General features: G+C 35.0%; 1 protein-coding gene across 3 annotated transcripts in view; it reads left to right on the top strand.

The window, feature by feature from the left end:
• The first annotated feature begins 296 nt into the window (after positions 1-296).
• LOC116346086 (bicaudal D-related protein homolog) overlaps positions 297-27,312 on the top strand; it is a 42,911-nt gene continuing 15,895 nt past the window's right edge. The window contains exons 1-2 of one of the 3 annotated variants that reach the window (XM_031775992.1): positions 297-765; positions 2,306-2,502. In XM_031775992.1, coding sequence (XP_031631852.1) covers positions 2,323-2,502 — 180 coding nt within the window. In that variant the 5' untranslated portion in view covers positions 297-765; positions 2,306-2,322. Of the gene's footprint in view, positions 766-1,923; positions 2,503-27,312 lie in introns of those variants that run through there. The other 2 variants (XM_031775991.1, XM_031775990.1) reach the window with 2 other exon arrangements.

Here is a 27,312-nt window from a genome sequence, read left to right as displayed (position 1 = left end):
TGTTTCTCGTTCCTGCTGCGTCAGCCCGTCTCTGTCCATCAACTAATAACGCACGTCGCTAGTTTCGTGCCGTCATTTTTTTCTTCATTTCTCACATTTCATTGTTTAGTTTTTGCTCTTTCGCTCACTCACACCTTTGTGGTTTCGCGCACGCTGCACGTTCGATCGTTGTACGATACACCAACACTCGAGCGAAAGAATGAGAGAAAGAGTGTGTGGCATGTAATATTCCTTTCTGTCGGTGGTTTCGTATTGGATTCGTTGCGTTCACTTTAGTTTGTGTTCAGTTGGCAGCCGAATGACAGCTGTTTTGTGCTCCGTTTACAATATTTTTTTTTTATTTTTGTTGTTGTCATCGTGTGTTTTGTGATCGAAAACACACGTATTGTATCGTGAACCAAAACCAATTAACACAAACGTGCATTGTTTTTCTTCGGTTGATGGTTTGAATCGTGGACTGTTTCTAATTTCGATCAGCATCAAATTTTATATATATTTTTTACCGAAAAACAGAAAAAAACACCATGTGTTAAATGTTTGTTTTATGTGAAAAGAATAATAAATTTATTATTCAATATTGGTGATTCAGCTCAACAAGTGTATCGATTGAAAAACAGAAAACCACAGCGTTCATCCATCTAATTGGTGATTGTTTTTTTTTTAATTGGAAATCGGCAAAAACACACTGTCTCTGTGTCACCGTTAGAAGTGTTCTATTGAAACAACAGTGCAAGTTTGATAAGAATTTCAATCTCAACGACAAAGGTAAAGAAATAAAACTGGACTAAAAATGGCTTTGTAAATAACATCGCTTCACTGATTAATCGCATGTTCGCATTGGCTTTATGGTATAAACATTTCTTGAATCATTCTTCATGTAATTTGTCAAGCTAAAAACACACACACACTGCCTCGTTGGGATTTCTTTTTTTTACATAAATTTATTGAAAACTGGAAAATATGACATCAGGTGATGGTGTACACTTAATATTTGATTCGATACGCCGGTGTTGTCATTGAATCACAAATCAATAGTACTATCGACAACGACGACGGCAAACGTCAACAAACATTTGTCGGCAGTCGTCTCTAAGCACCGTGTGTGTAAGTGCAACAACCAAAACACCCTCACACAAAATTTTGTGTCGCTTTTTTTCGTCGATCGAAAATTCATAAACAGAAAGAGAAGAAAAAACACCATCTGCCAATTCTCATTCAATGTGGAAATTATTGTTTTGTGTGTATGTGCATTAACCGTGAACTCTACTGCCACTCATTTTCATGTCAAATAATTATTTTTTTTTCGTGTGTTTTTTTCTGTACCTTTGTGTCACAATCATTTTATCGAGACATTTTATCGCGATGAACAAATACACATCAAGTGTTGTTTGTAGTGCACAATTTTGTGTCAGATAGCTTGAACAAAAAGAGTGTGCTGTCAATTGATAGAGAGAGTATGTGACTCGAAAACTGTGAATCGGACATTTTTTCAACTGAATTTTTTTATTTTATTATTGAGTTTCGCGGTAACTGTGAATAATTTGTTCGGAACAAAGAAGACAAACCACAAACGCTCTTGTATGAAGTGACTTTTCATGGGAAGAGAAAAATATCGGATTTTACGACCTAAAATGACCGAGAATTTTTGAGAATATCGATAAACACCAACCCAAATATGAAAAAGTAATATTCGGTATTATTTGATGAAAATGCCAATTTCACCAAAAAAAATTGACTGTGAATAAAGCGCGAACGTGCAAAAACAATTGATTTTGCTTTTAAAGTGATGAAACATTATGTATTTGACCATAATCAATGCGAATGTTAGATGAAAACTGTAAAAAACTATTGAGTATCGGCGGAATTCTCACATTTTTTTGATAATTTTTGAGAATATTCGTTAAAGAGTGTAGAAAATCGTAGATAGAACCGAAAATAGTGCTTCAAAGACTAAAAACTTCGAATAAAACATCGTTCATAGACCAAAAAAATGACTTAATTGACAAATTTCATGTTGCTTCGATGATAAATACAAAAGAATGAACGAAAACCTTCAAAAATTGTTCGAAACTCAAAAGAATTTGTCGATTTTTTACAAAAGTCGTCAAAACATTGTTTGTTTTCTCACAAAAATGTCTTAAGTGTATCATTTAAATTAATATTTGGTGGTTTGTACTTAATCTATCCCCTCCATCGATCCACATCGCTTAATTTATATATTGCTAGTAAAATATTATAAAATTGAGCGATAACAAAGTAAACAAACGAAAGAGAAAAAAAATGGCTAAAATGAAACCTACTTTAGAGGATTACATATTCGATATGGAGACGCGACCGCCAGACCATGGGACGCCTAATGATCAAGATCTATGGACGCAATTGCAGAAAAAAGAGTCAGACTTATTGTTGGCGGCCGAGCTGGGCAAAGCGTTGCTCGAGAAAAACGAAGAGCTGGCAAAACAACAAGAGAAAATCATCGAAGAATATTCCAAGAAACTTGAGGTGAGTGTGTTCAACATTCATAATTCTCTTTAAATTAAAATTCTACGCAATAAAAAAATAAATTGAAAAAAATGTTCAAATGCGTTCATTCGCCTCAATTAAGCAATTACATGTCGATACGGTTTATAAAAAGAGGCATGTTTCACTGCTGAATTTCATCATTTCGCGATCAAAATGACTGAGCACTTGAAACTGCCTCATCATTTGGTTGGCAAAGCGAAACTCTGCAAAGGAGTCGCCTGTTTATTATCAACGGTTCACGAACATCTTTGTTCCACACAATTTACAGCAATCAGAAAGAAAAATATATTCGGCTTGTTTTACCGGTTGCGTTTAAAAGGTAAAAAATAAAATGACCAATTTGTGGAATTTGTTTTCGGTTCGATTGGCACTTCGAAGTGGGCAAGGACGAACGGTAAAACATGAAGCAAGTGATGAATATGAAGCCGCTTTGCCAAATGATATTTATGACCCAAATGTTGAAACATTTGTTCCAATTTCACTCAGTCGTGTAACGGCAACGATTCTACTGTCACCAGCATTTTTTTTTGCGCACACCACGAAACGCACTTCCGCCATGAAAATAATATTTGTTTTTATTCTCTTTCGCGTATGTACAACGTAATTAGACATTTTTTTCTGTACTGCGATAAAAAATTCCAGTGAAAAAAATCGATATATTTTCATTTATCCAACGTCATCGTACACTTACGACCTCGGGGTACCTTTACCGATCACAATCATGGGCTCACAGTAAATTGGTCTCAATTGTGATTTTTTACCATTCGATGGATAGAAAGTTATTAAACACGCATTATTACATGCATTCCAATTTAGTTTTGTTTTGAATAGTACAATGATAGCCACACGTGTTCAAACACAAAATATCCAAGCTAATCATATATACAGAGAATAATTGGATTGGTATTCATTTCACATGCAAACCATTTCTCCATTTTATTGATTTTTTTCGTTCTTTTTTCTATTCACCTTTCCATGGAACAACGTTTCAAACGTTTCATGTTAGAAGCACATAAAAATAATATATTAATCCTTTTAATGTGATGAATATGGTGTCCAACACATGGAAAAATGCTCAATTCAAATTAATCGAAGGACATCTTTGTTGACCAGTGCACGTTTTACAACAAATTTATTACCTGTCTGGCGTATTTTTTTCAATCAGATATTGTCTTTTTGGCCAGATTTTAATGGGTGGCTCGACGATTTAAAAAAAACGTTTCAAAAACGAAGACAAAGTCGAAAAACAAAGAATTTAATTGAAAGAAGAAAAATATCATCCAGAAATTCTGAGCAAATAGAAAAAGATCGATCGGTTGAAAACCTCGTTAAAACCCAATCCGATCACCACAACAGTTCAACCTTTCTGAACTCGAACCGCACTCGTTCGTTGCAATCGTTTTCGTAACATTATTTTCAATTCCAGTTAAAAGGTATCGACACTTAAGTCAAACACTGTAATCATATAATATGTGAAATATTACTGCTTTGCTAGTAAAAACCATCAAAACGGAACGAGATAATATGAAATTGTTACGAAAAGCGATAATAAAATTTGAAATCGTTATAAAATGTAAACGCGGTACTTGAAATCGGTTTTTACATGCTCGAAGAAGGAAAAGAGACCCGAACAGAAGCAGTATGCAAACAGTAAACAGATCAATCTCGCGTTGAATATTTACCAGATTGGTGAGTGTGCTGTTGGCCATATGGGCTGTTGGTCAAAGTCGTGTAAAGAAACTGTTCATTAGCCGCAAATTGTTTTCAAACCGCTATCGATCCGATTTAATACCCAAATCGGTCTCAAGGTTAAACACGGTGAACTATCGGTTGGCACGGTGCAGATAATCGATGACTCATACCATCAACAGATGCAAAATAGACAAATTTCAATGTTTTGGCCGTTTGATCATTGCCAAAAATCGATTACGTGTTTTATTCACTTATTTCGAATACGGTAGTTTATTATGCGATCGGTTTTTATTATGTAATTCCATGAAATCCGCTTCGGCCAAACTATATAGCAATTAATTTTCGACGCAAACGTTTTTGCAGATTATTATTGCCCAAATTGAATTGGCTGCATCGAATTTTCGATGTCAATACAAATTACACCAATCGAAATATATAAACATTGAGCAATCGATGAGCACATTTCCATTGGACTTTTTTTCAACGAGCCATACATAAAAAAAAAAACTATACGATTTTACGGCGACGAAAAAAGTAGTTTTCGCGTAATTTCTGCTATTTTAGTCACTTTCTTTTGTGGTGTGGGTACGATTTGGCATATTTTCAATAAATGAAGAAATCTGAAAACAAACGCATACTTTTGGCAAAACAAAAAATTATTTATTTCTTTCGATTTTTAGCAGAAAAAACCGAGTTGAAACATTGAAATGAAATGAAAAATTTCGAAAATTCAGTTTTACACCAAAAACCGAAAGAGATGTTTCGATGGTGTCTGTTTTCGTTCGCACAACACAGATTGTTCAAGTTTTTCTGCTGTTATCTTGTCAATTTGATCATTTCCCCATGAGTTTATTGCATAAACAAATTCAAGATGATCGATTGCTTTGCAAAAGAACACAGAGTTCAATTGGTTTGAAATCGCAGATTTTCATTGTTGCACAAACGATCACTTGAATTAACCGGTTTTTTTGGTAGCAGTCGAAGAAAATGCTTGATGTAATCGATTCAAAATTGAGCGCGTATCACACTTCGACTCGTCCGCCTACATATCGTCATAGGCAGCAAAAAAACTTCCAAAAACAGTCATAGAAGCTCCCGCACCGTATGGCTCACAATCGATTTTTTTTAATTGCTGAATTCACATTGAATTAATGTATTTTGAATTCAATTAAACAATTTTATGATGAGAAACTCACATAATAGAATTGCGTTCGGCGCGAAGTCGGTATTCGTGTTTTTATAATAGAATCGAGTTATTATGTCGGCACATTGAAATGCTCGTGGTTTTGCTGGTGGGCTAGGTCAATGCTATCTTCATCTAATTAAATTGTAAGCAAGCAACTGCTGCAAACAATTCAATTTAGAACTGGAATACAGTCATTCAATATGTTGAAAAGACGCTCGAAAGTATTAAGTTTGCACAAAGATGACAAATGGATACAGTCATTGAAGAGCTACTTGTCACCAAACAATTTATCACCTTTTATTTGAATAATTTCTCATTTGACGCAAGGCATTTGCTTCAATCTCATGTTTGTTCGGCTGTTTACATGTGAGTTGACGTGGGTTGGTCTTACAAACGGGATTATGTTGAATGTTAAAGAGATAAAATGAATAGATCACAACATTAAAAGAGATTACAAACTGGTTTTCGCATCATTTTCTAACTTTGGGCGATACTGGAATTGAACGGATGACATTCAAATGGAATTTGAACTTCGAATGAACAAAGAACACAAGAATGGAAAAAAGTGAATGGAGTTGATAGGAATGAAGGGGAACAGAGAAAGAACGATCGAGACGCACACACATAGAGAGAGAGAGAGAGAGAGGGAGAGAGAGAGAATGATCAAAAGTTTGAAAGTGACACTGATTTACGGTTTTCTTTCGGAAGATTTCGATATTGAATTTTGCGAAAGAGTCATAAAAAGATTCCAGTTTAGTAATCACCAACGATCTATGTATATGAAATGTTCACCAAAAGATGTGCAAACCTAGAGCGATAGAACCATTTGAATGAAGCGTTAGGTGGCATTTCAGTTGAATGCACTTTTCAGTTTCAATCCAATTGATTCCCACAATGTGTCGTGTGTGGCTTATCGTTTGCGAATCGCGGAAGCCAAACAACAATTGTTTTGGTAGTACGGGAGATATTGCTGAATATATATGTCAGTGAGTCAATTTTCGAACGACGTCAAAACAAACGTAAACCACAAAGCTGATCAACGTGTGATTGTCCCCAATCGACGAGGCGTGTGTGTATGTGAGTACATACAGTCATGCAAATGAAAAAAAGTGAGTCGTAATGCATCGTAATCAAATTGGTTGTATTGAAAGAGTTCACATGATTAGAGGAAGTGGCAACGACCAATTCCAAGGAATAAAAATGGCACTCAACTCTCTCTCTCACCGTCTTTCTGCGTTTATTTTTAAATGAAATTGGCGAAAGGGATTCACTAGAAAATTGCACGTTAACGTTCGAATAATTTCGAATAATAAAACCTTAGCGCACACAACGACCAAACTGCAATCACATGTGCATAAACCGAACGATTTACAAATCGAAATTGCAGCGCGCATAATTTTCTATAGTTCCACTTCTTTCTGCGTAATCATCGATTTCTTAACTCAATGAATTTGCATGAATGAAATTATGCATGTTAACAGTAGCTGCAATATATATTGTACTTCTTAATGTGAACACAAGAAATAGACACTCATTTCCGCTGCTCGTTCGAATGGGAAACCGAAAGATTGTTGCTTTTCACGCATCTTCGACTTCATGCTTTATAGCACAGTACACACTGAATATCCCACATACTCCAACCAATCATTCGCATTTGCTTACATCTTTACATTCGTTCAAATGATAATGTTGTTTTTTTATTCGTTCGGTTTAAACCGAGAGCGGAATTGCCTAATTTATATTCATCATCAATGCATTCTAAATGGCCATGGAATTTGTTGCAATTGGAAAACGAATATCTTAGCGATGATTCGATGATTTGCGGATTTTGTTTTTGTTCGATGCATATCAATTTTAATGGGTTTTAGAGAGTTTGAAGAGGGAAATTTGTCGATTTTTATGACTTTTAATGAAGAAAATGGAAAGAAGGGAAACAAATGTATGGAACTCTTTTGAAAAAAGTCCAAAAATCGTTCAAAGGCCCAAAAGTCCACAAAGACTAGTGCAACAAGTCCCACGCTCGGATTCAATCATTAACGCCTAGATTAGCGCCCAACAAACTGCTAATAAACAGACAGCTTCCGTTTTGTTGAAATCGATCACGACTTGAACATTTTGCATTGTGATCCTTTTCAAAAGACTTTTTAGACCATTATTGCCTGCCTATCGTTAAAATTCAAAGCTGAAATAATGATATAGTAGTTTTCAAATCCGGAAAAAAATATGTTTTTCCAGTATATTGCATAAATTCAATCCCATCATCATCAATTGTTGGTCATTGGAGACAATAACATGAACATATTCGTCGAAATTCATTTGTTTGCAATGCAAAACAAATTTTTTTTAGTTCCGTTGGAAATGCGGATATTTTCAATAACATACACTGTCTGGTCTCCAATGTAAATACCAACTTGAACATGGTTATTAAAAATAATATATGCAAATAAAACAAAAGTAAGTGAAGCCAAATCGATGCGCCAACGACCTTCGTTGTTGACCAAATAACAAGCAACCTGGTTTTTTTTTGCAACAAATTTTCCCCGTACACTGAGCAATTTGTTTCTCGTTGGCGCTGTGTGAAACCCAAATCGCTTGTAAGTGATGAAAAGAAACAAGAAATATGATGCATCGTTGTAATTATGCAATCAATTTCACACTCATCACCTTCAGTAAGTGATTTTTTGTCTTGCAAGAATTTAACAATGCAATGAAGTGAAGCCATGGCAACGAAGCCATATACGTTATAAATTAAGTGATTTACTCCAATGATCGGTTTTATTGCAAGATAACGAGCGTAACGTGATTGGAGGACAAACGAAATAGGTAAAATCGTCAAGTTTGCTTTACAAGATCTAACGACATAAAATGGTATGAACGAGTCTTTGGTGGACCTCAAAACAAATGGAGCTCAAATTACACTCAATTCCATTTCAACCTCTGACCCTCCTCTTCAATGGTGCTCGCGTATTGTTTATGTTCGATTGACTGATTAAAATACCGAAATTGCTATTGCATAAGGAAACAAATGGCAGATTAAGAGCGTCGATCAATTTTGCGCAGCATGTGATTCGATGAAAAATGGAGCACAACGCAATTTCAATGGAAGAAATGCTGAACGAAAAATGAAAACGATCACAATGATATCGGTGGCTTGTTCGGAATGAAAAGTAACAACTGTCCGGAGAGAGAAAATCATTTCAATTTTACGATGCGTACAAAGTAGTTCGATGCCGTTTTTACGCCATTTGTTTGAAATATTATTATGAAATGTTTCGCGCGTGTTGTTTTCACTTTTTTTTACCATTTTGTCATTGTGATCGAATAGAGAAAGAACATTGTATGGTACGATTACATTGTATTTTTGGTTGTTTAGATGAATCGAATATTTTGTTCCAGTTTCTTTTTTTACATGCGACACCACAAAAAAAGCATGCATACGAAATTGAATGCCCGAAAAAATTGAAGTTAATCGAAAAAAAATCCCATTGAAGTTGGTCAGTTTTTATTTGATTCGCGTTACTAATGGTCAAAGACCCACATCGACAATTTCGACAATTGTAATGTGTTGACTGTAATCAATTGTTTGGTTAAACGCCAGTTTTTCTATATTGAAATCATTCGGCTGTGATGCGGATTGAAAATCGAGTTTTATTATTTGCACGAACTACTATTGGATTCAATCCAAGTCGGACAGATAATTGAACACTTGATGGTCGATATATAAGACGAAACGCTGTTTGGGACTTCAAACAAAGATTTTTTGACTCCGACATTTCTTTCATCAATTTTTTTCTGAACAGATTTTTTTTGGAATTTTTTCGGAATAAATGAATTCTAAAAATCTCAATTTCTGAAGGTTGCCAAAAAGTGTTCAACATGTGTAAATAATCGAAAAACACTGATTGTATGCGCAATAGTCAATAAACATGTTTTTTTTTTTTAAACAAAAAAATAAGTTGTCGCCATCGAATGAAAAACACCTGATCAAATGGCTTGCTGACTGCACGCACTTCTTTTTTGCTTTAGTTTTTTTGTTCGTTATTTGTTCAGTCTCCTCAATCGTCTTATTAATTACATATTGCAGCAATGCGTCGTAATTGTAATGGAACGGGTGTTTGTTAAACGTTGGTTTCAATTACCTCTATATAATACATTTTTTTTCTATCTCCGTCCAATGTTTTTGACGCCGTTTGATGAAAACGACTCGATTGTCGTGCGAATTGAACGCAAAACCGTGTGAAAATGATGTCATATTTCGAAACAGATGATCCACAACACTGGCTTTGAACAAGCAGTTCGTCCGTCACACCGCTGAAGCCATAGAAATTCTATATATGAACTTCGTTTTGCAATGGAACACACGACATCCGACGACAACAACAAAAACCGTACCACTTGTTCATTCTCGAGTTTCGGCCAAGCGAAACATGGTTTTGTTTTGTCTTTTTTCAAATTATTTTATTTTAAGAGCAATTGCCGCCCCAGCCAATAACATATTATTCTTTTAACGATGCAATAAAAATTGTATTCAGAAATTTAATTTGATTCATGGCAATTGCCGAATGGTTATTTATCAGCACCCCCATAGCTCGCCATTCGAGGCATAGCCACGAGGTGACGATCATATCAAATTGATGACTCAAAATTCAAAAATTGTTCCATTTTTATAGAATTTCCGTGTTTTTTTTTTCAAAAATTCTCATCTTTTACCTCGAAAGTCTTTTCCCCTTTAGCGCTTTTCTCGGAATCCATTCCGGTTTTTCTTTTCAGAATTGAACTCTTCAACTGTTTCCGAGAGAAAATTAAAAGTATCTGCTTACTTGTGTTCATGTTAAATTCTCTACGTTTTTTTATGACCTAACATAGAATCTCCTATCACGCACCATAAAACCAGCAATTTAAACCGCTGCTTTCCATTGAATTACACCCAGATCCGCTCTATGACATGGTTTATTCCATTCTAAAGTTCAAACAAATTCTGTTCAATGACGCTTCGCACAATTCAGCACCGAAGAAGCACCGAAGAAGCACCAAAATATAAACACGAATTCAACATTTGCATTTTTGACCATTTGCAGTGACTTTTCAACATGCTAATCATCATGTCTTTCTCAATTCATTTTATTGGCAATACGTTTAATGGCATGAAAGCAACTTTTCCGCATACAAAACACAACGATTCTATGTGACTTTTTGGCATTTCGACACCGGAAAACGTGCGATTCATATTTCTACAAATGCCCAATTACAGTTGTTTTGTAAGAGAACGGTATATTCTCACATATTTTGGGGAAAACACGAATGACCAACGACAAGCAATGGCACAGCTAAGTTGCTCAGATTTGAAATCAAGTGATTTCTAAGCAAAGTCGCATGATTTGATATCAAAGAGTCGATAAAAGGCGTTAATTTTCTTTTTTTATCGAAATTTTCTTTTTTTTCATCGAAATTTTCTTCTAAACGATCGAAAACATTCGTTGCAAATGAAGTTTTTTTTATCCTAAATGACTTTGAACAAATAAATGTACTTCAAAAAAAGTAAAAAAAAGATACAGAAATGTGTTGATTGGTAGATGAAATAAATGATTGAATATGTACCGTTTTTTCCCGTCCAAAATGAAGAGTGATTTCGTCGGATTATTGCGCTACACTTCGATTCATAATAAGCGAAATGGTGATTAGTACTTTCGTAATAATCAAAAGTAATGAAAGTCTTTGAATTTACTCTTTTTTCCATCAAATCTCATTATTCTTACTTTTTCACCGTTACCATTTGGCGAAATAAACAATCAAACAAACAAAATTGCAATATTTGAAAAAAAGATTGAACACAAAAATCAACAAATCAAATTGAAAATATTCCGTCAGTTCCGCGATGATGTAATTTTTCATGCCGCCATCATAGCCAAAGCATCACACACACACACATCAGTCACACTCATTTCGATCTTGTTTTTTTTCTTTGTCTGCAGTGCCGAAAAGTCAATTACCGTAAATTGTTTGCCATTTATGTGCATTTCTCTAACGAAAATCGGTTTGACTTGATTCCCATAAAAAGAAACGGTATTAAGTCGCGGCTATTCTTATGTTGTTCAAGAGTCGAACTTTGTTCTGGTTTCTGATTGTGTAAATTGTGCAATGTTCCCATAATTATCATTGCCCATCATGTGTGCAACGCGTTGTGATATTTCTTTTTTTTAATTGCACAATTCAAAATGTGTATACCGTTTTCGGTACGGTTACAGCGTGCAGTAGACTGATTCGGTTTTGCGACTGAAGAGAGAGAACCGTATGGATTCTATTAAATGGTGTTTAATCAGCTTTCAACGCATAATGGCAATTTATTGTGTAAAAATGCACGGAATGGGGGGGAACTTGCATGAATTCAACTAAACTCTAGACATTGCAATCGGTCTTGCTGTGGCATTCACGCACAATTGTTGGATGCATATTGTTCTTTTTTTCATTCTCTCACGGTTGTACATGGATTTTTGTTCAATCTAAACACTTCGATGGGTGCAAATCGAGCGATACAAATAACAACCGTTAAATTAATGTGCACGAGTCGATGCACTATGGCTTTTGAATCGGGCGTGAATTGAACCATTTACAGCACCATTAAATTCGTTTATTTCCTCAGCATCACAAAAGACAATAAAGAAGAGAAATACCCGCACAAATGATCAATTTAAAATACACAAGTTCAGACACAATTTATCTTTGTGTAATGCATTTGTAAACGTTGTTTTGCGAAAATTGACGCCATTTGTGGTATTCATTACAAATGAAATTACCTTCCAAGTTTCATTACTTTTGAGACTTTTGATGCATTCGACGCGAACAAATTCGGATCTGTTTTGCCTATTCTTGTTGAAATGGCCGTAGAAATCATTTCGTACACGCCAGCAGCGAACATAGTTATTTGTACAAAATACGCTCACAAGGCCACTCCATTCGCTTTTCCAACAATGCTTCGGCAAAATGTCGTGCACGCATTGGAATGCTTTGGGATTTTTTTTTCTGTGACAAATGTCGAGCGTATGAGATTGACTTTGAAAAAAAAAAAAACTGCACACACAATGGAAAAATCGCATCGAATTAATCATTCAACAGAAACCGCACACTGGAGGTTGAAGACACCACCAGTCACACGCTCAGTTGTCGTTGTTGTTTGGCCTGTTTTTTCTCTCTCAGTTGGTTGTTTTGTTTCAATGTCACTGCGACTGCCAAACACTCACTCAAAAAAATATGAAATACACCAATTAACCAAATTGACAACAGTAAAACAACTCTATTTCAATAACCATAACCTTTTTGTGGCTACGTGATTTTCTACCAAAGCTGGGTGAGATAAAACGAAAATGAATCACGGGACAATGACTGTTATTTTGTACAATGCACTTCTTTTTCGGGCCGACCTTGGAAGGGTTGATGCGTACGAATGGCAAAGTCAGAGGTGAAACCGAAACAAAAATGAAAGTTACATCAAAATGAAAGTGACTGCCTTTTCTCACTTTGGATGCAATTAGGCAAATTGAACAGATTGTTTTACGTATTCAGACCAAAAAATGACAAGTGAAATAATGAACAATTTTCATTTACTTCAAATCATGTTCAATGAACACTTTTGAAATTGGAGTGCAGCCGATTATTGAAATTCAAGCCAATTATAATATTTCGACATCTCAATTCAATTTTTCCGAAATTCCAAATAAACAAAGAAAAATGGCGAATAATTCGTTGCATTTGAACTGGAAACGTTCATCTCATCATGCAACATCCAGTTTAACTCTGACATTTCAACATTACAAATGATTTACACGAAACAAATTTAATTGAAGAAAATCATTAAAAAAAATTTGCGCAAAACATTGCAATTAGTGGTATTAATTTGTGGATCATGACGCAATTGATTCGAAAGTACCGAAAAATCTGCAATTTTTAATTGTTTATTTGAGAAAAAGTTGAGTTTTGTTTCTCATCAAGAGGCAATTTTCGTTTCGATTCCGCGTTGGTGTCAATATTTTCTGTGTGAAATCTGTCGAGCATTCAATTTTCTAATGCTGAAAATGCGTGTCGAAACTAATCAGAAATCATGAAACTTCGTAGAAACATAGCAGAAATATCTTTACCTAACACATTGTTTGAAGAGTACCATGCAGGGAAGAGTAAAAACAAGCGGTTTGCATACCGCCCCCCAAAAAATTTCCCCATTTTTCACGATAGCCAAGGTCAAATGCGATTAAATTCTCTGAATACCGCCGAAGAAACTCCTCCTTAATGACCGTTTCCGTAGTGTATACTTTGAATTTGTGCATACCGTTAATTTGTTAATGTGAAAATAGTTCCATAAATCTCACCGCAATAATAAAAGCATACACGAAGCAAGCCGAACCCACTGGTGCTGAATGAATGCGATTATATTACTTGATTGCACTTGCCTGTACACGGCAAGCTTCCAAAATGATATGAGAGAAAATTATGCTTTATTTAATGTTTTGTTGCAATTTACATGCCGTTTCGGTGTTCGGTAAAATCTTCATGAGCTTTAAAACGATGGCACGCAATTCATATTTTCACTTTAAATATTAGAAAATATGTTGTTATTGCATCGCAATTTATAAATACGTTTGGGAATTTCTTCGGTTTCGTCTATTTAGTTGACTAATTAAAGTTTCCATTGTTCCACTGTGGCAAAGTGCCAATTTGTTTGTCACTTTGCTAATCATTAATTTGTTCTCCGGATGACAAATTACAGACGGCAAAAAGCTAGGCAAAAGGTGTATACACACAATAAACGCACTTGTTACGCTGGTTTGCAATCCAGTCCCATGTTGCGACAAATCCAATTGGCTTGAGGTGATGAAATGTGTGTACGCGTTTGAAGCAAAAAAAAAAACAACAACAAAATGTTAATGTTTGGAGCCAGTCTTCCGTAACCAAATATGAGGCGTAGCACAGTATCTATTCGGTAGTTGATAACAGGGTGTGTCGCAAGATTTGAATGGATTGAGCCGAACGGTGGATGAGCGAGCTTTAAACAATGACCATCCAAAAAAATGCACTCTCAATTTCGAAGTCTTCGAAGCCTTTTCAGGTCCAAACGTGATCACCCTGTGCTGTTCATGAAATGTTTCTCTTTTTTCTGTTCAAAAACCAAATCACCAAGAGATGAAAAGAAATCTGCGCATTTGCGAGTGATTTTTGTTCACCTTCTAATTTAGCGGTGATGCAGAAACAATTGGCAATCATTAGTTTTACCACACTTTACAAATAGCTGCTCAGTTCGTCCGTATCTATTTGATTTTTCTTTCTTTTAATTAATTGGATCATGAAACAATGATGTTAATGAAATTACGCATTACTTGCAATGCCGTAACTCATCAGAATTTAACCATAAATTTATTTATTGCAATCAGCGATATAAATATAGTTGGTTTATGGTGACGACATGCTCATCGCCATGGGCGCTTTTTTCTGTGAAATTCAATTTATCTTACCGTTTTCCATCGTGTGAACACGCATGTAATAAAGATTTGTCATAGGTCGTCGTAATGCAATTTGCAACTACTGACGTCATTTCATTCGCATGCGAATTTCACATGGTTCAAAAACAAACTCACCGAGCGAACGAGGAAAATAACAAACGACCGCGGAACACGTGAACACCAAATCCGAATAAACAGCAGCATGTTAGCATTATAGTTCTAATGCCGTATTTAAATTTGGAACAATGACACATGTGTGGCGGTCATATATGGGTTTTTTTAGACGCAGACAGTCGTTTTTTTCGACGGTGAGTCCTGACAGTGAGCCAAAACAGACGGATTTTGGGCGGATTTAAATACTATTTTTGCATAAAATGTGCATTGCATTTAAGTCGCGGGGTTTTTAATAGAATTGTCGCGTTTTTCAAATAGAATTATTAAAGTCATTTCGATCGATTTACATTTGGTTTCATAAATACTGAAGTTTAACGACGAAAATACCTTTTTTAACGACATAGAAGTTATTTTTGCGGTGATTGATTGATATTTTTCGAAAATGGAAATTTTTTTTGCGGGGAGAATATGACTTTTCAATTCAAAATGTTGAAGTTGGCCAGGCGGAAGACCATTTTGATCTAGACACCTGATTCAACGTCCATCCTTTCAATTAATTTCAAAAATCTCATCTTTTTCCTGTTCACGTCTACTCTCCGTCCGCTTTGAACAATTGGCCATTTGATGTGGAATCGCATCGAATGATCTGTATCCGTTGTGACGGCGAATGACCTTGATTTGTTGTGGGTATTATTTGAAATGCGTCATGCCACTACCGTTTCCTCGCTGTACAATGATTCTCTCTTTTATTGTAAATAGCAACTCGTTTTTATCTATTACAATTTTTATTTTACGTGAGATCCGAGATTTGATTGCTTTGTTTGGCCACCAGTGTGCCACTGAAGAGATATAAATACATCGTAAATAAATCGTAACTCTTGAGACGATCGTGTACTTGACAAAGTACAGTGACTTTGTCCATTCTGCTTAAATTAAATGGTAAATGTGGCGTATTTAACATGATTCAACTCTTCAACGGTCAATTTAAATCAAAAACACGCATTTTTACACGATTTTTGAATCATTATTCACACATTTTTGAGCAGCGTTCCTTTATTATTTTCGATGGAATTTCAAGGCGGATGAATCATGATGAGACGAATGCCATGATTTGAAGAGAAGCTGCAAATTTTTATATTGACCTAGCTCAATTATGTTACAACATTTTTGTATTAATATGCAGTTTACCTCAAGAAAAGTGACGAAGACCGAGAAAATCCGAGAAAATTCGAGATAAAGTTTTTCAAAATCAAAATGATGCGTGAACATTTGGAGTTTGTTTTGAATTTTGTTGTAGTTTTTCACGTTTTTGTCGACACCGACTACAGAACTAATTTCAAAATTAAGCACCGAAAGGAAGCTATTATGTGCGGAAAAGTAAAACGAAGTATTGAAAAATGTCAAAAATAACTGAAATAAGAATCCAATTCGAAGTAATTTTCTCGCGACATTAAAACTCATCGATAAATTCTTCAACTCTGAAAGTTTCACTGTAACAGCAAATAGCTAGTAATGTAACACCAAAAAATGTTAGTAAATAGATGCGACGCACCTAAGTGCAAATGACTCAGAAATGAATTGAAATTGTTACAAAATTCATTCACAAATTGTCCACATCGAATTTGTCAGATAAATATTTATGACTTGCACGAAATCGTTCACATTTCGGATCTATTGTCAATTAGTTCTCAGGTATAAAAAAAACCGATTCGGTTGATTGGTTCTGTGTGGCCGCGTCTATAATGCCATGAATCGGCGCAAAAAACCGTTTCCTTGAAAATGCAAACGTGTCCAAATTCACCTCTATCTACACAGTCGAGCCAAGCGTTCATGATCCAAACAAACAAATCCATCCATTCACTGTGTTACATGAAACATTTTATGTACCGAAAAAAAATCATAACATTCATAAAAAAAACTAACAATATTTGATACTTGGCTAGAACTGGAATTGGCGTCGTTAAGATTTCTGTATAACTGCTCAAAAGTAGTTCAACTATAGATCATGATTGACGATAACGGCACGCGAGTATACGCTGTTGTTTTTTTTTTGTTTGCTTACAATCACTTTCTTGCAACGGCGACGAATAAAAAAAGGCAGCGAAACCACCGCCGAGTCGGAGTTATACAATTTCGAAATATGCATAAAAAACATATATACATAACATAATCATGTGCATTTAACTATGTGTAAGTTACGAGAGCATATATCGTCGGTTGGGCGATGCAGCTGCTTTTTTTCGATTTTAACGACCCCGACAGAATCGGCGCTAAATTTAGAGCGGTATGGAGTGCCGTGAAATTTTGACCGTGCGAATGACATTTAACGAAATGCATTGGCGCATTTTGGGTTTTGTGTTCATTAGCGACGGCAATTGATGAACGAACTGGTCTCTCAATAATAAAAATGCTTCACCTAGATTTCCAATTTTTTCCCAAAGTGCATTCACTTTCATTGACCCGCATCGTGTGTACGGCTTCAAACCACAAACAACAAAATAATAAAAGATAGATTGGAAACATTCATTTTGGTATCAGTTGCAAGTGCCAATTGAATGGATCAATCAACGCGAGATTTTACTTTTTCCCTCAGCACACTTTGATGCAGTTGCATAAGATGAGATAAGATAAACACACTTTGAATGAACGCATTTACTGCTGCCTCCACCGCTGCTGCTGCTGCTGCTGCAGCATTCACACTCTCTCTCACTCTCAATTTAATTCATATAATAATTATGGTCAATTACATTTCGACGTTTATTTATTTTATTTGAACAGTTTGCGTGTTATTGTTCCGTTTGCTGTAGATATTACTTGAAAATGGCATACGGGCGGCTACAGAACCGATTTCAAATCGTTTTTGAAACGAATCATTTCCAATGAAATCAAAATTAAATTCACAATGTGTGTGGGTTTTTGACCTGATCAATTTTGTTGCAGAAGTTTATTTTCTACACCGCGAATCACATATATATAAACGTGAATTCACGAAAATTGCATAAGTTGTGTTTCGATCGACAAACACAATTAATATATTTCGCTCTTTTGGAAATTATGTTAAACCATTTCGCAGAAATCGAGACACAAATATCAAATGTAAACATTGAACAAATCCAATTTGACGAATGCGCGATATACCTCTTATTTTATAATATAAAAACATGGAGATTTATCCAACGGTGTTAATCAACAAAAACTGTGAGAATATGCATAATAATTAAAGAAATAAACGGTGCAATATATATGGAAATAACAACAATGGAGAGAAGAAATATAAAGCAAAACAACCAATGGCCGCGAGCAATCACTCGACATCATAATTAACATAATAACAAGCCACAAGCCATAATGAATAATATCAACTTTCAACAGATAAAGTGGAGCTATTTTGACGTGAACCATGAGCCAAACAAGTGAGTTGGCGGCGCAGGCTTTTGACGATTTTTTTTGTGCAATCATTTTTAGTCGGAATTGTTTATTTTTGGGAAACTAATGAGACAAACAAAGATGTGACCAAATTCGGATATTTAAAGAGAAGACCACGAAAGGGCGATAATTTTCAATGAAGACCTTTAAATGATTTAAGTTAAATCTGAACGGGTGAAGTAAAATATTTTGTGGAAATGACGGAAAATTGAGGGAAATCGCAAAAATTCTGCTCGGACTTGTCAAATTTTTTGCTTCTTAGTGCTTACTCATACCGCGCAGTCAAATTTTTCCGAACGAATGGTTCTTATTATTTGTGTAGAATATTTTGTTCGGAAAAAAATCTTTTTAGCAAATGGACCCTTTTTGACCAGACTCGTAATTTTGACCATGGTCGCGATTATCGAATATTTTATGTAATGTATAATTTGTCTTAAAACAGTTTCGACAAAATCTCGGTAAATTAAATAAAATTAATAAATTTTGGTTAAAATGCGGGAAAAATCAAACAAAATCAGAAAATGTTGAAAAAATCCAAAAGAAAACTGTTGTGTCCAAAAGAAAGTTCACAGATAAAAGTGCAAATCACTCACTAAAATTGTGTAATCATGCGAACATCGCAAAAATTATGCAAAACGAATGGAAAATGTTCAAAAAAGAACCAAATGTAAAATGTCCAAGTAAAAACGAGCAAAAAACCGTCATTAAAAGAAAATCGATCAAAATCACTTAACCCAATCAATTCGATTGTCTTCAAAGTGCTCAACGACGCCACTCAAAATGCATGTGGATCAAATGACATGCTTTAAAATCAGTTTAAATAATGATTATAATCTAAAATAAACAATACACACCAGTAAAATAATGACCGAAACTCTTTTGAGTTGTTATCATAGCGAGTGTAAGCGTGTCTCAAATTATCGCTTCACTTCTTTTTGTGTCATCTTCGTGTTTTCAAATCAACGCTGCATTTGCTTTTATGACTTCTGTTATTGTGTACATTTTTTATACTGTCCGCTTCTCTTTTATTTATAAATGTTGTTGCCTTTTTTTGTGATTCGTTCTTCTGATTATCTCACCAAGTGATATGCAACAACGGTAAAGTTTATTTTCGGTGGCAGAGATGCGGAGATTGTACGATGACGAGATCAGCGCATCTCTTCATTTACACAATATTTACGAGTGAATCTCATGTAATAATCGCTTACACGTACCAGCTATTTAACGATGTGAGAAAGTCAACAATTGTTACACCGCACAATCAGCGACTGTGTTGTTTAGATTTTGTTTTTCAATTTGGCCAATTTTCCAACCTCAATGGGCTGTTTTTCAGTCGACACAAGTAAATTTAATTAGAAATCGCCGACGGACAGAGAGAAGAAAAAAAATTATGACATGTCATTGTTGTTATGAACGTTTTTTGATAGTGATCTGTCTCAAAAATGAAGCACAAGAAAAAAGCGCACACATTTTAAGTGAAAGTTTGCACAGTGGTCATTAGTCGGTTCGTGATGTCAAAACGATAATCATCGGCTATGAAAAACGAAATTGCGGCTAATTAAATGAAGAGTGGCTAGATTAGCTGAGCGAAAATGAGCTGAAGGAAAAAATTGAAGCAAAAATAGGTTCGGTGGAACATTTCATATAGAAACATAATTCAAATCTTGACTGCACAGCTGTGGGAGTCTTAATGTTGGTCCGAAAATTCTTGGTTCTGATACTGACTCAGTATTATTGAGTTTTCATTGAGAAGAAGTTGGGATTTCTCAAAGTTTTCTGGCTTCGATGCATGCAACTTAACTTCAGACGAATGAAAAATGGAATTTTAACGGTGATTTTACAAAAAATGCTTTATAAATTGTTGAAATTCATTGATTTTAAAGAAAAAATTCAGAATATTTTGAAAAATATTTCTAAAAAATGCTGAAAAATTACCAAAACTGTCTCTAAAAATTCGAAAAATTGGATTTGATCTACAAAAAATCAAAGAATTCCACGCAAATTTGGAGAAATTCATAAAAATCTCCGAAAATAATAAAAAACTACCGAAAATCGCTCGACTCATCATAAGTTATGATTCATAACTCCAAGCGAGAAATAGTTGAAAATGCGTTCCGCTCTTTTGAATCCAGCCAATTTTACCTTGATGTTTGCAGCAAACTGCGTAAGCCTCAAGCATGCGATACATTTCTGAACCATGTACATTGAATTTTCGTAGCCTATCTATTTAAATGAATGGCATTCAGTTCCACATTCTCTGAACTTCATTTACAAGCTAAAAATGTTTTAATTGAAAAACTTTATCAATACAAAACTATGAATATGCGAAAGTGATTTTCAAGCAAAGCGTTTACCTTTCCATTGATTTATGTTTGGCCAAACAAGAAAAGTGCGTGATTGCAAAATCCAAACAAAACGGAAAAAATGCTTGAACACAATCTAAGAGAGTTATATTTATTTTGATTGAAATCGATCCAAGCGTTGAATCGTTGATTGAAACGCCAATTCCGTTCACAATCCTAATGAAAATGTTGATTTGTGTGTTGGCTGTTTGCCAAAAGACATTGTGCTGCATCAAATATATTGATAGAAATCGATTTTGTTTATTGGCCTTTGGCCAATCTGGAAAAAAGCACGACAACAAGCTCAATTCGGGTCATTTCACAAACACGAATACGTACATACAGAGTAGAAGAAGAAAAATGCTGTGGCAAAAGTCAGTCAAATTGTCTGCATGAGAGAAAAATGCCATTTGAACATCGAACGATGTCAAATGTCACACAAATCAGATTAATGGTGAGAGAGCATTTAAATCATTGCTCATCACAGCAATGATGCTTGCCTCTTGTGTCTTGTGTGTGGCAACACATAAATTTGCATGTGAACAAAATGAGCCAGCGGCAACAAAGCTACCCAAATTCAATTAAAACATTTCATCATTGAGTAAATTGCTAGTTATTGTGAAGAGGGTATGATTCGTGAGAATACAGCGCTTGAAAGTGTACATATAAACAATATAATATAATTTTAGCAAACGATTAACATTGCGAAGACGACGATGCAATGGCTCGTTTCCTAATGCTTGAAGACCAGTAGAATCCATATAAACGACCAATTCCGAACACACGAAATGACCTTCGCTAAATGCTAATCGACGCTAATTGAAATCAACATCAAAACATTTTACCATGTGATTGAGACGGTCGTTTTTGTTTTTAACGTGAGCTGAGATCGCTATTGAAACACATAATTGCTCATTTTCGCTATCAAAACAATAAATTTCCGATTAAAAAGATGATGATGAGAAGGAAGGGGAGAATGAGTCTATTATACCAGCGGGTTAGATTACTTCATCAATACATTAAATACCAAAATCCGTTCGGCAAGACATTAAGCACCTAACTAAACAGCTTTTGAAAACTAATTCACTCGCTAATGCTTTTCCAATTTTGGAGCGCAGTTTTGGACAGAGATTTCTTAATGTTACGTTTCTTAAGATGTTCTTAATGTCGAGATTTTTAATAATCACAAATAATGTGGTGATTTAACGGACTTCGATCAGAATGATGAACTTTGTACAGACAATATATTTAGCTGTCGTCATCTGGATATTACAGCTCATCTGAATATCGTCAGCAGATGATACAAAGTGAAAACAATAGAATTGATTGTTATAGGTATATAAGCTTGCTATATACTGGTATTACTATAACAATCACTTCTATTGTTTTCACTTCGCATCATCTGCTGACGGCATCCAGATGAGCTGAAATATCCAGATGACGGCAGCTAAATATATTGTCTGACTTTGTAGTGAGATTGAATATCGAACGAGAATTGTCTGTACCATAAGACAAAGAAAAAAGTGTTGAGCGTGACAGTTTTTGACTTTCAACCGCCATTCGAATATATTCACTTTGTTTTCAACGTTCCAACGACGTTTTCAACGTCAAATTTCCGAGGAATTGTTTTATCATACAAACTGACGAATTTCGTTCAATTTTACCAAAAAAATTCTCCTTCGATTTAAAGAGCTGAAAACTTCGGATTTTTGTTGTCAAATGCTTTGGTTCGAGCTCCAAAAAACGCTCTCAATTCTTTTCATCAAAGTTCCTTCCGCCATAAATTCAACACACACACACACACACCTCATCGTGCACTAAATTTGATTTGTATCACATTTCATTGTTGAGTGTCAAAACTTTCCCGCCTATGAAAAGTGAAACCAGCCTAGTGGAATTGTGTTCAAAAAAATGTTTTGTCTTTGTGTCATGGAAAAAGTGCTCATGTAGAGAGAAAATATAATTTTCCAGCGAATGATTTGTTTTAATGCTTTTTTTTTGGTTTCGGTATTGTTTATGGCGCGCACATCAAAAATCGTTACACAAAAAAATGGTGTGTTTTTGTTTCGACTTAAATGAAATGAATGTTTGAAGTTGTGCGCGCGTAAAAATCATACGCTCAAAAGTTAGGTAATTGGACAGGCACGCTACCGGCTCAGTAAAATCATTTTACTGCACACTTAGCGTAAAAACGGAAAAAATTCATACAACAAACACAATTGGCATTGTAAACAAGAGAAAAACCACCATCATTTGCAATGGCATTTTATTATATTTGAATCGTGTGGTCGATTTTACGTAATGTTTTTAAATCGTTTTATATCAAAAAAATGATACAAAAATCCACCGCGGAAGCAATAACAATATACGTCTGGCGGCCATCCAAGACAGTTCGACGAGTTGAAATCAGATTAAGTGTATTTAATTCGGTAATTGTTGTATTTTCCACCGGCAAAATTCACACGAATTCGGCTTAAACAACAAACGCTCATTATGAGGAAAAGCCGATTAATTCAAGCGTCGACGATTGTCATTGCACTTAATCGAAAACGGTATCGATCATTTTTTTTTTTTGAATAGAAACGTTTTGTTTTCCATTTCTGTAGAAAAAAAGACCTTTTATTTTCAAAAAAAAAAAAAAAAACAAAACGAAATAAACAAATTTTAATCGTCTGGACGATCATCTCGATTCAACTTCTTTGAAATCGCTTTGTTTCTTTGAAACAAAAGCGAATTTTTATTTCAGTTTATTATGTTCTTTTGTCTTGGGCACGTTTTATTATTACCGAGGGTCGCTTTGATTTTATCTCCAGCACAGTATTCAATTTCAACTAGAATCTGTAACGTGTTGAATGATTTTCTATCACTTGGGCCGTTGTCATTGGCCACTTTACGATGGTTTTTGTTCATGTAATAGTATTTACTGACATTGTTCGTGGTAGCGAGAGGCCGACCATGTGATGGTTGTTGATGTGTTTTTAATTTCATTTTTGAATTAAAATTTGTGTTGCTCAATTTGGTCGAAGAAGACCATAAACCTTCTTGTGGTTACAAGAACCACAAAAATATCACACTTTCAAAATGCTATTCAAAATTTTGTGCCATCAGCCCAAAAACGTGTTATGTGTGGTAGGCGAACACCAGAATTGGCAATGCGGAATTTACCGCGACCGATCAAAATGACTTGAAAATGTGCGAAAAATTCGCTTTATTCGATCACCGGCCTATTTATGGACACAATCAACCTACACCGCATTCGACAAATATGGCAAATGACCGATGATTTAATCCAAAAACAAAAAAAAAACTTGTTTCTATATTTTGGTTCTCTCAATATCACAATTTTTGTTTGGCTTTGGCATGAGTCATCTAACACGCTTCATGAACCATCATTTGCTGGAACATTAAAACAAAACGAAAGCCAAACGATATTGGGTGTTGAAGTCGATTCTCAGTTGAGTCTATCTTTATTGCGGTTTGAAAATGATAAATGTATTTGGCTTTGCTCAACTTTGACTTCTTTTGGCTTTTGTTTATTTCAACCATGTATATGAGCCGTTTAAAGCGATTTGTTTAATTCCAAACAAACTCAACGGATGAGCTCACCAGTTGTATGCACATCGGCCGCTAGTAGACCGACTCGTATTAGCACAAGTTATTACGTTGTTTTGATGGGTAATTTACCGTTCACTGATAGTTCTTTGCTCTTTCCAATTGACGCTTCTCTTTTTTCGTTTTCTTTACACTGAGCAAAGTGAGACAGTTGAAGTAACCGTCGAAATCATCATTTATATTAACAAAAAAACACATCATTTTTTGATGTATCATGTTGCCGGTTGACATACCGCCGCATAACGGATGTCAAGCGATCTGTAAAACGCTGTAAAAAAAAACAAATTGTAAAAGATCTTAAAACAACTTTAACATATTTACAAAATGTTCGGAATGAAACGTTTTTTGGCACAAACGTGTCATCATTCTCGTTGATGATAACTTGTTTGCTAAATGTGACAGGTTTCTAACTTGAGATACGAACACATAAAGCGACACAGGTCATCGGGTGTCACTACTTGTTTTGATAGAAACATTATTAGGAAAATAAGATTTGAGAACGGTATTTCTTATTGGAGACACCTTTTTCTGGACTGAACACGACTTTTCGGGAAAAGAACTGAAGAAAAATCGATATTTATAGAGCCAAAAGTCATAGAACCATAATTTCCGTATTATAATGAAAAAAATCTTTCCAAATATTTCAATTTATCGAAAATGGCACGAAATTAAAAAAAAACCTTTGAAAATTTAGCGAAAATTAAAGATAATCGTTGGAAAATTGAGCAAGTAAGGAAAAAGAGAAAAAAGGTCTCTAGAATGCGAGCGAGCGAGACGGAAAATATGCGAAAAGTTCACAAAATGCACAAAAAAACTTGTGAAAACTCCATGAACTATATTCGTTTGTCGATATAAAGATTTCCGTGTATATTCCATGACCCTCAGAGTGTATGTGTTCATTGAAATGCATCGGACTTGTGCTTCGCCAAATTGGATTATAAAAAGTGTTCGTGTTTGCGCAACCAAAAAATTCGAACAAAGCATAAATTCGTGGCTTAAAAAAGAAGCATAATATTGCCGAAAAGTATATATATGAAACAATTCCAATTAAGAAAAAAAATTATAATCGGCACTTACCATCTGGACGATCAAATGCTCTAGTTTTTGGGGCCATAAATGAACATTACCAGTTGGGCGTTGAGTGTTTCGGTTGTTAGAAAGTGCAAATTGTGTGTACTGATTTTAACGGTATCATGTTAGTTTAACGACTTTTGTTGGTGGAACGTAAAGAGTAAAGACAGTTTTTGTGCCCTCCTGTTCAATATCGGTATTGTAAACAATATTTAAGTCGGGACAGCAAAAATATTGAATGAACGTGGACATTTTGAACAGCTGACTTTGTTCGGATTTTTTTCGGATCACACAAATGTCACAAGTTGTGCATGTCATTCCATTAAGCTTGAAATGAGTTAGATTTTCGTTTGGGCAATTATTGTTGATGCGTCACACGGTGGCAATGACATGAACATCAACCATTCGCTATTATACCTGTCACCGCAAATTAATTTTCTTTCAATCATATGAGAATCCATCAATTTTTTCACTTCAGTCTTCAAAGTCTTTTTTTGCTGTTGTCGGTATCAATAACTCATCCCATTACATGGCACTCAAGTAAAGTACTCTTTCTCTTCCCATATCCGTCCATCGAAATTAATTAGAAAATAACTTTACCCAATCATTGTTTGATGTCACCAGGCATTTGTTCATTATTACAATTTACCAAATGACACAGTTCCACACTGAGATGGGTCTCTGTTACTATTTTCAAAGTAATCCACTGTTCAATTGCTTTGCAAACTTTAATCCATTCACTTCTTTCGCTTGAAATACCAGCGAATAAAACAAAACGAAAGAAAAAAAATTGAATGAAAAACCATGTAGATGATTGTAATCGCTTCACGTCTCTTTATGATCCAAACATTTCGAATGGCAAAATAAACAATAGAATTATTGAGCAATGCGCTTGCGATTTTTGTATATTCGGTGGGCCCTTTTGTTCCAGCTGAACTAAATACGCAACAGACTGTGGCCGATAAATCATACCATTTTGAACGTAAACAAATGTTATTACAACGAATAACACATTAAGTTACCGAAGATGGAATTGAATCCGAAGAAGTCGACGGCTTTGGGACGGTTTATGCATAGAAAAAGCGAAGAATACATTCTTGGACCAAGCAACTGAATTGGTAATTGAAAGGAAAGAATGAATTTGGAACATATTTAAATGAATTTTACATTGAATTGAATAAATTCGTGTGATTCCGCTTTCAAAGATGGAGAATTCTGATTTTTTGATGAAAATTACTGAATTTTTGACAAAATAATCTATCGGAAAACCATGTGAAGTGGTCCATCAATGAAATTTGTTCAATTTTAGAGAATTTTTTTTAAATTTTACTCAGTTCAAAAATGAACAATGGCAATTGGGTCCAAAAACAATAAAAATAATGGAACCTTTTGAACATGACACCGCATTTTCCGCCTAAAAAGAAGGAAAAAAGGTCTCCGACTAAAAAAAATCTCGTCCATTCCCATGAAATTGGCCGTTAAAATTAAAACTTCCAAAGAATTAAAGTGCGCACAAAAAAACATGCATGCGGAAAAGTAAAATTCACCATTTTCGTTGGTTCACTCAGTTATGAGCCCTAAATTACGTCGATTTTATCCGAAAAATGCCGTTTCTCATCGTATAACAAGTTGTTATTAACAACTAGTTTACCATCGCTAATATAAATATTAAAATCGGAGGGTGTTCGGTGCTTGGGTTTCCCTCCACATTCAAGCGAATCTTTCCAGTTCAGATGTTGTCATAAATACCTTGCGTTCAAGCATTCAAATGAGAAACTCATTTGAATTGGAAACGCCATTGTGCGTCGTTACGTTAAACCAGCCGAAGCTCACCATGGATAAAAAACAGTTGCAATCA

The sequence above is a fragment of the Contarinia nasturtii genome, unplaced genomic scaffold (assembly GCF_009176525.2).
Source record: "Contarinia nasturtii isolate CC-2019 unplaced genomic scaffold, AAFC_CNas_1.1 Cnas_scaffold_1426, whole genome shotgun sequence".
NCBI classification, from domain to species: domain Eukaryota; kingdom Metazoa; phylum Arthropoda; class Insecta; order Diptera; family Cecidomyiidae; genus Contarinia; species Contarinia nasturtii.
The sequence above is the reverse complement of the archived record's forward strand: the minus strand, read 5'-3'. Positions and strand labels throughout refer to the sequence as shown.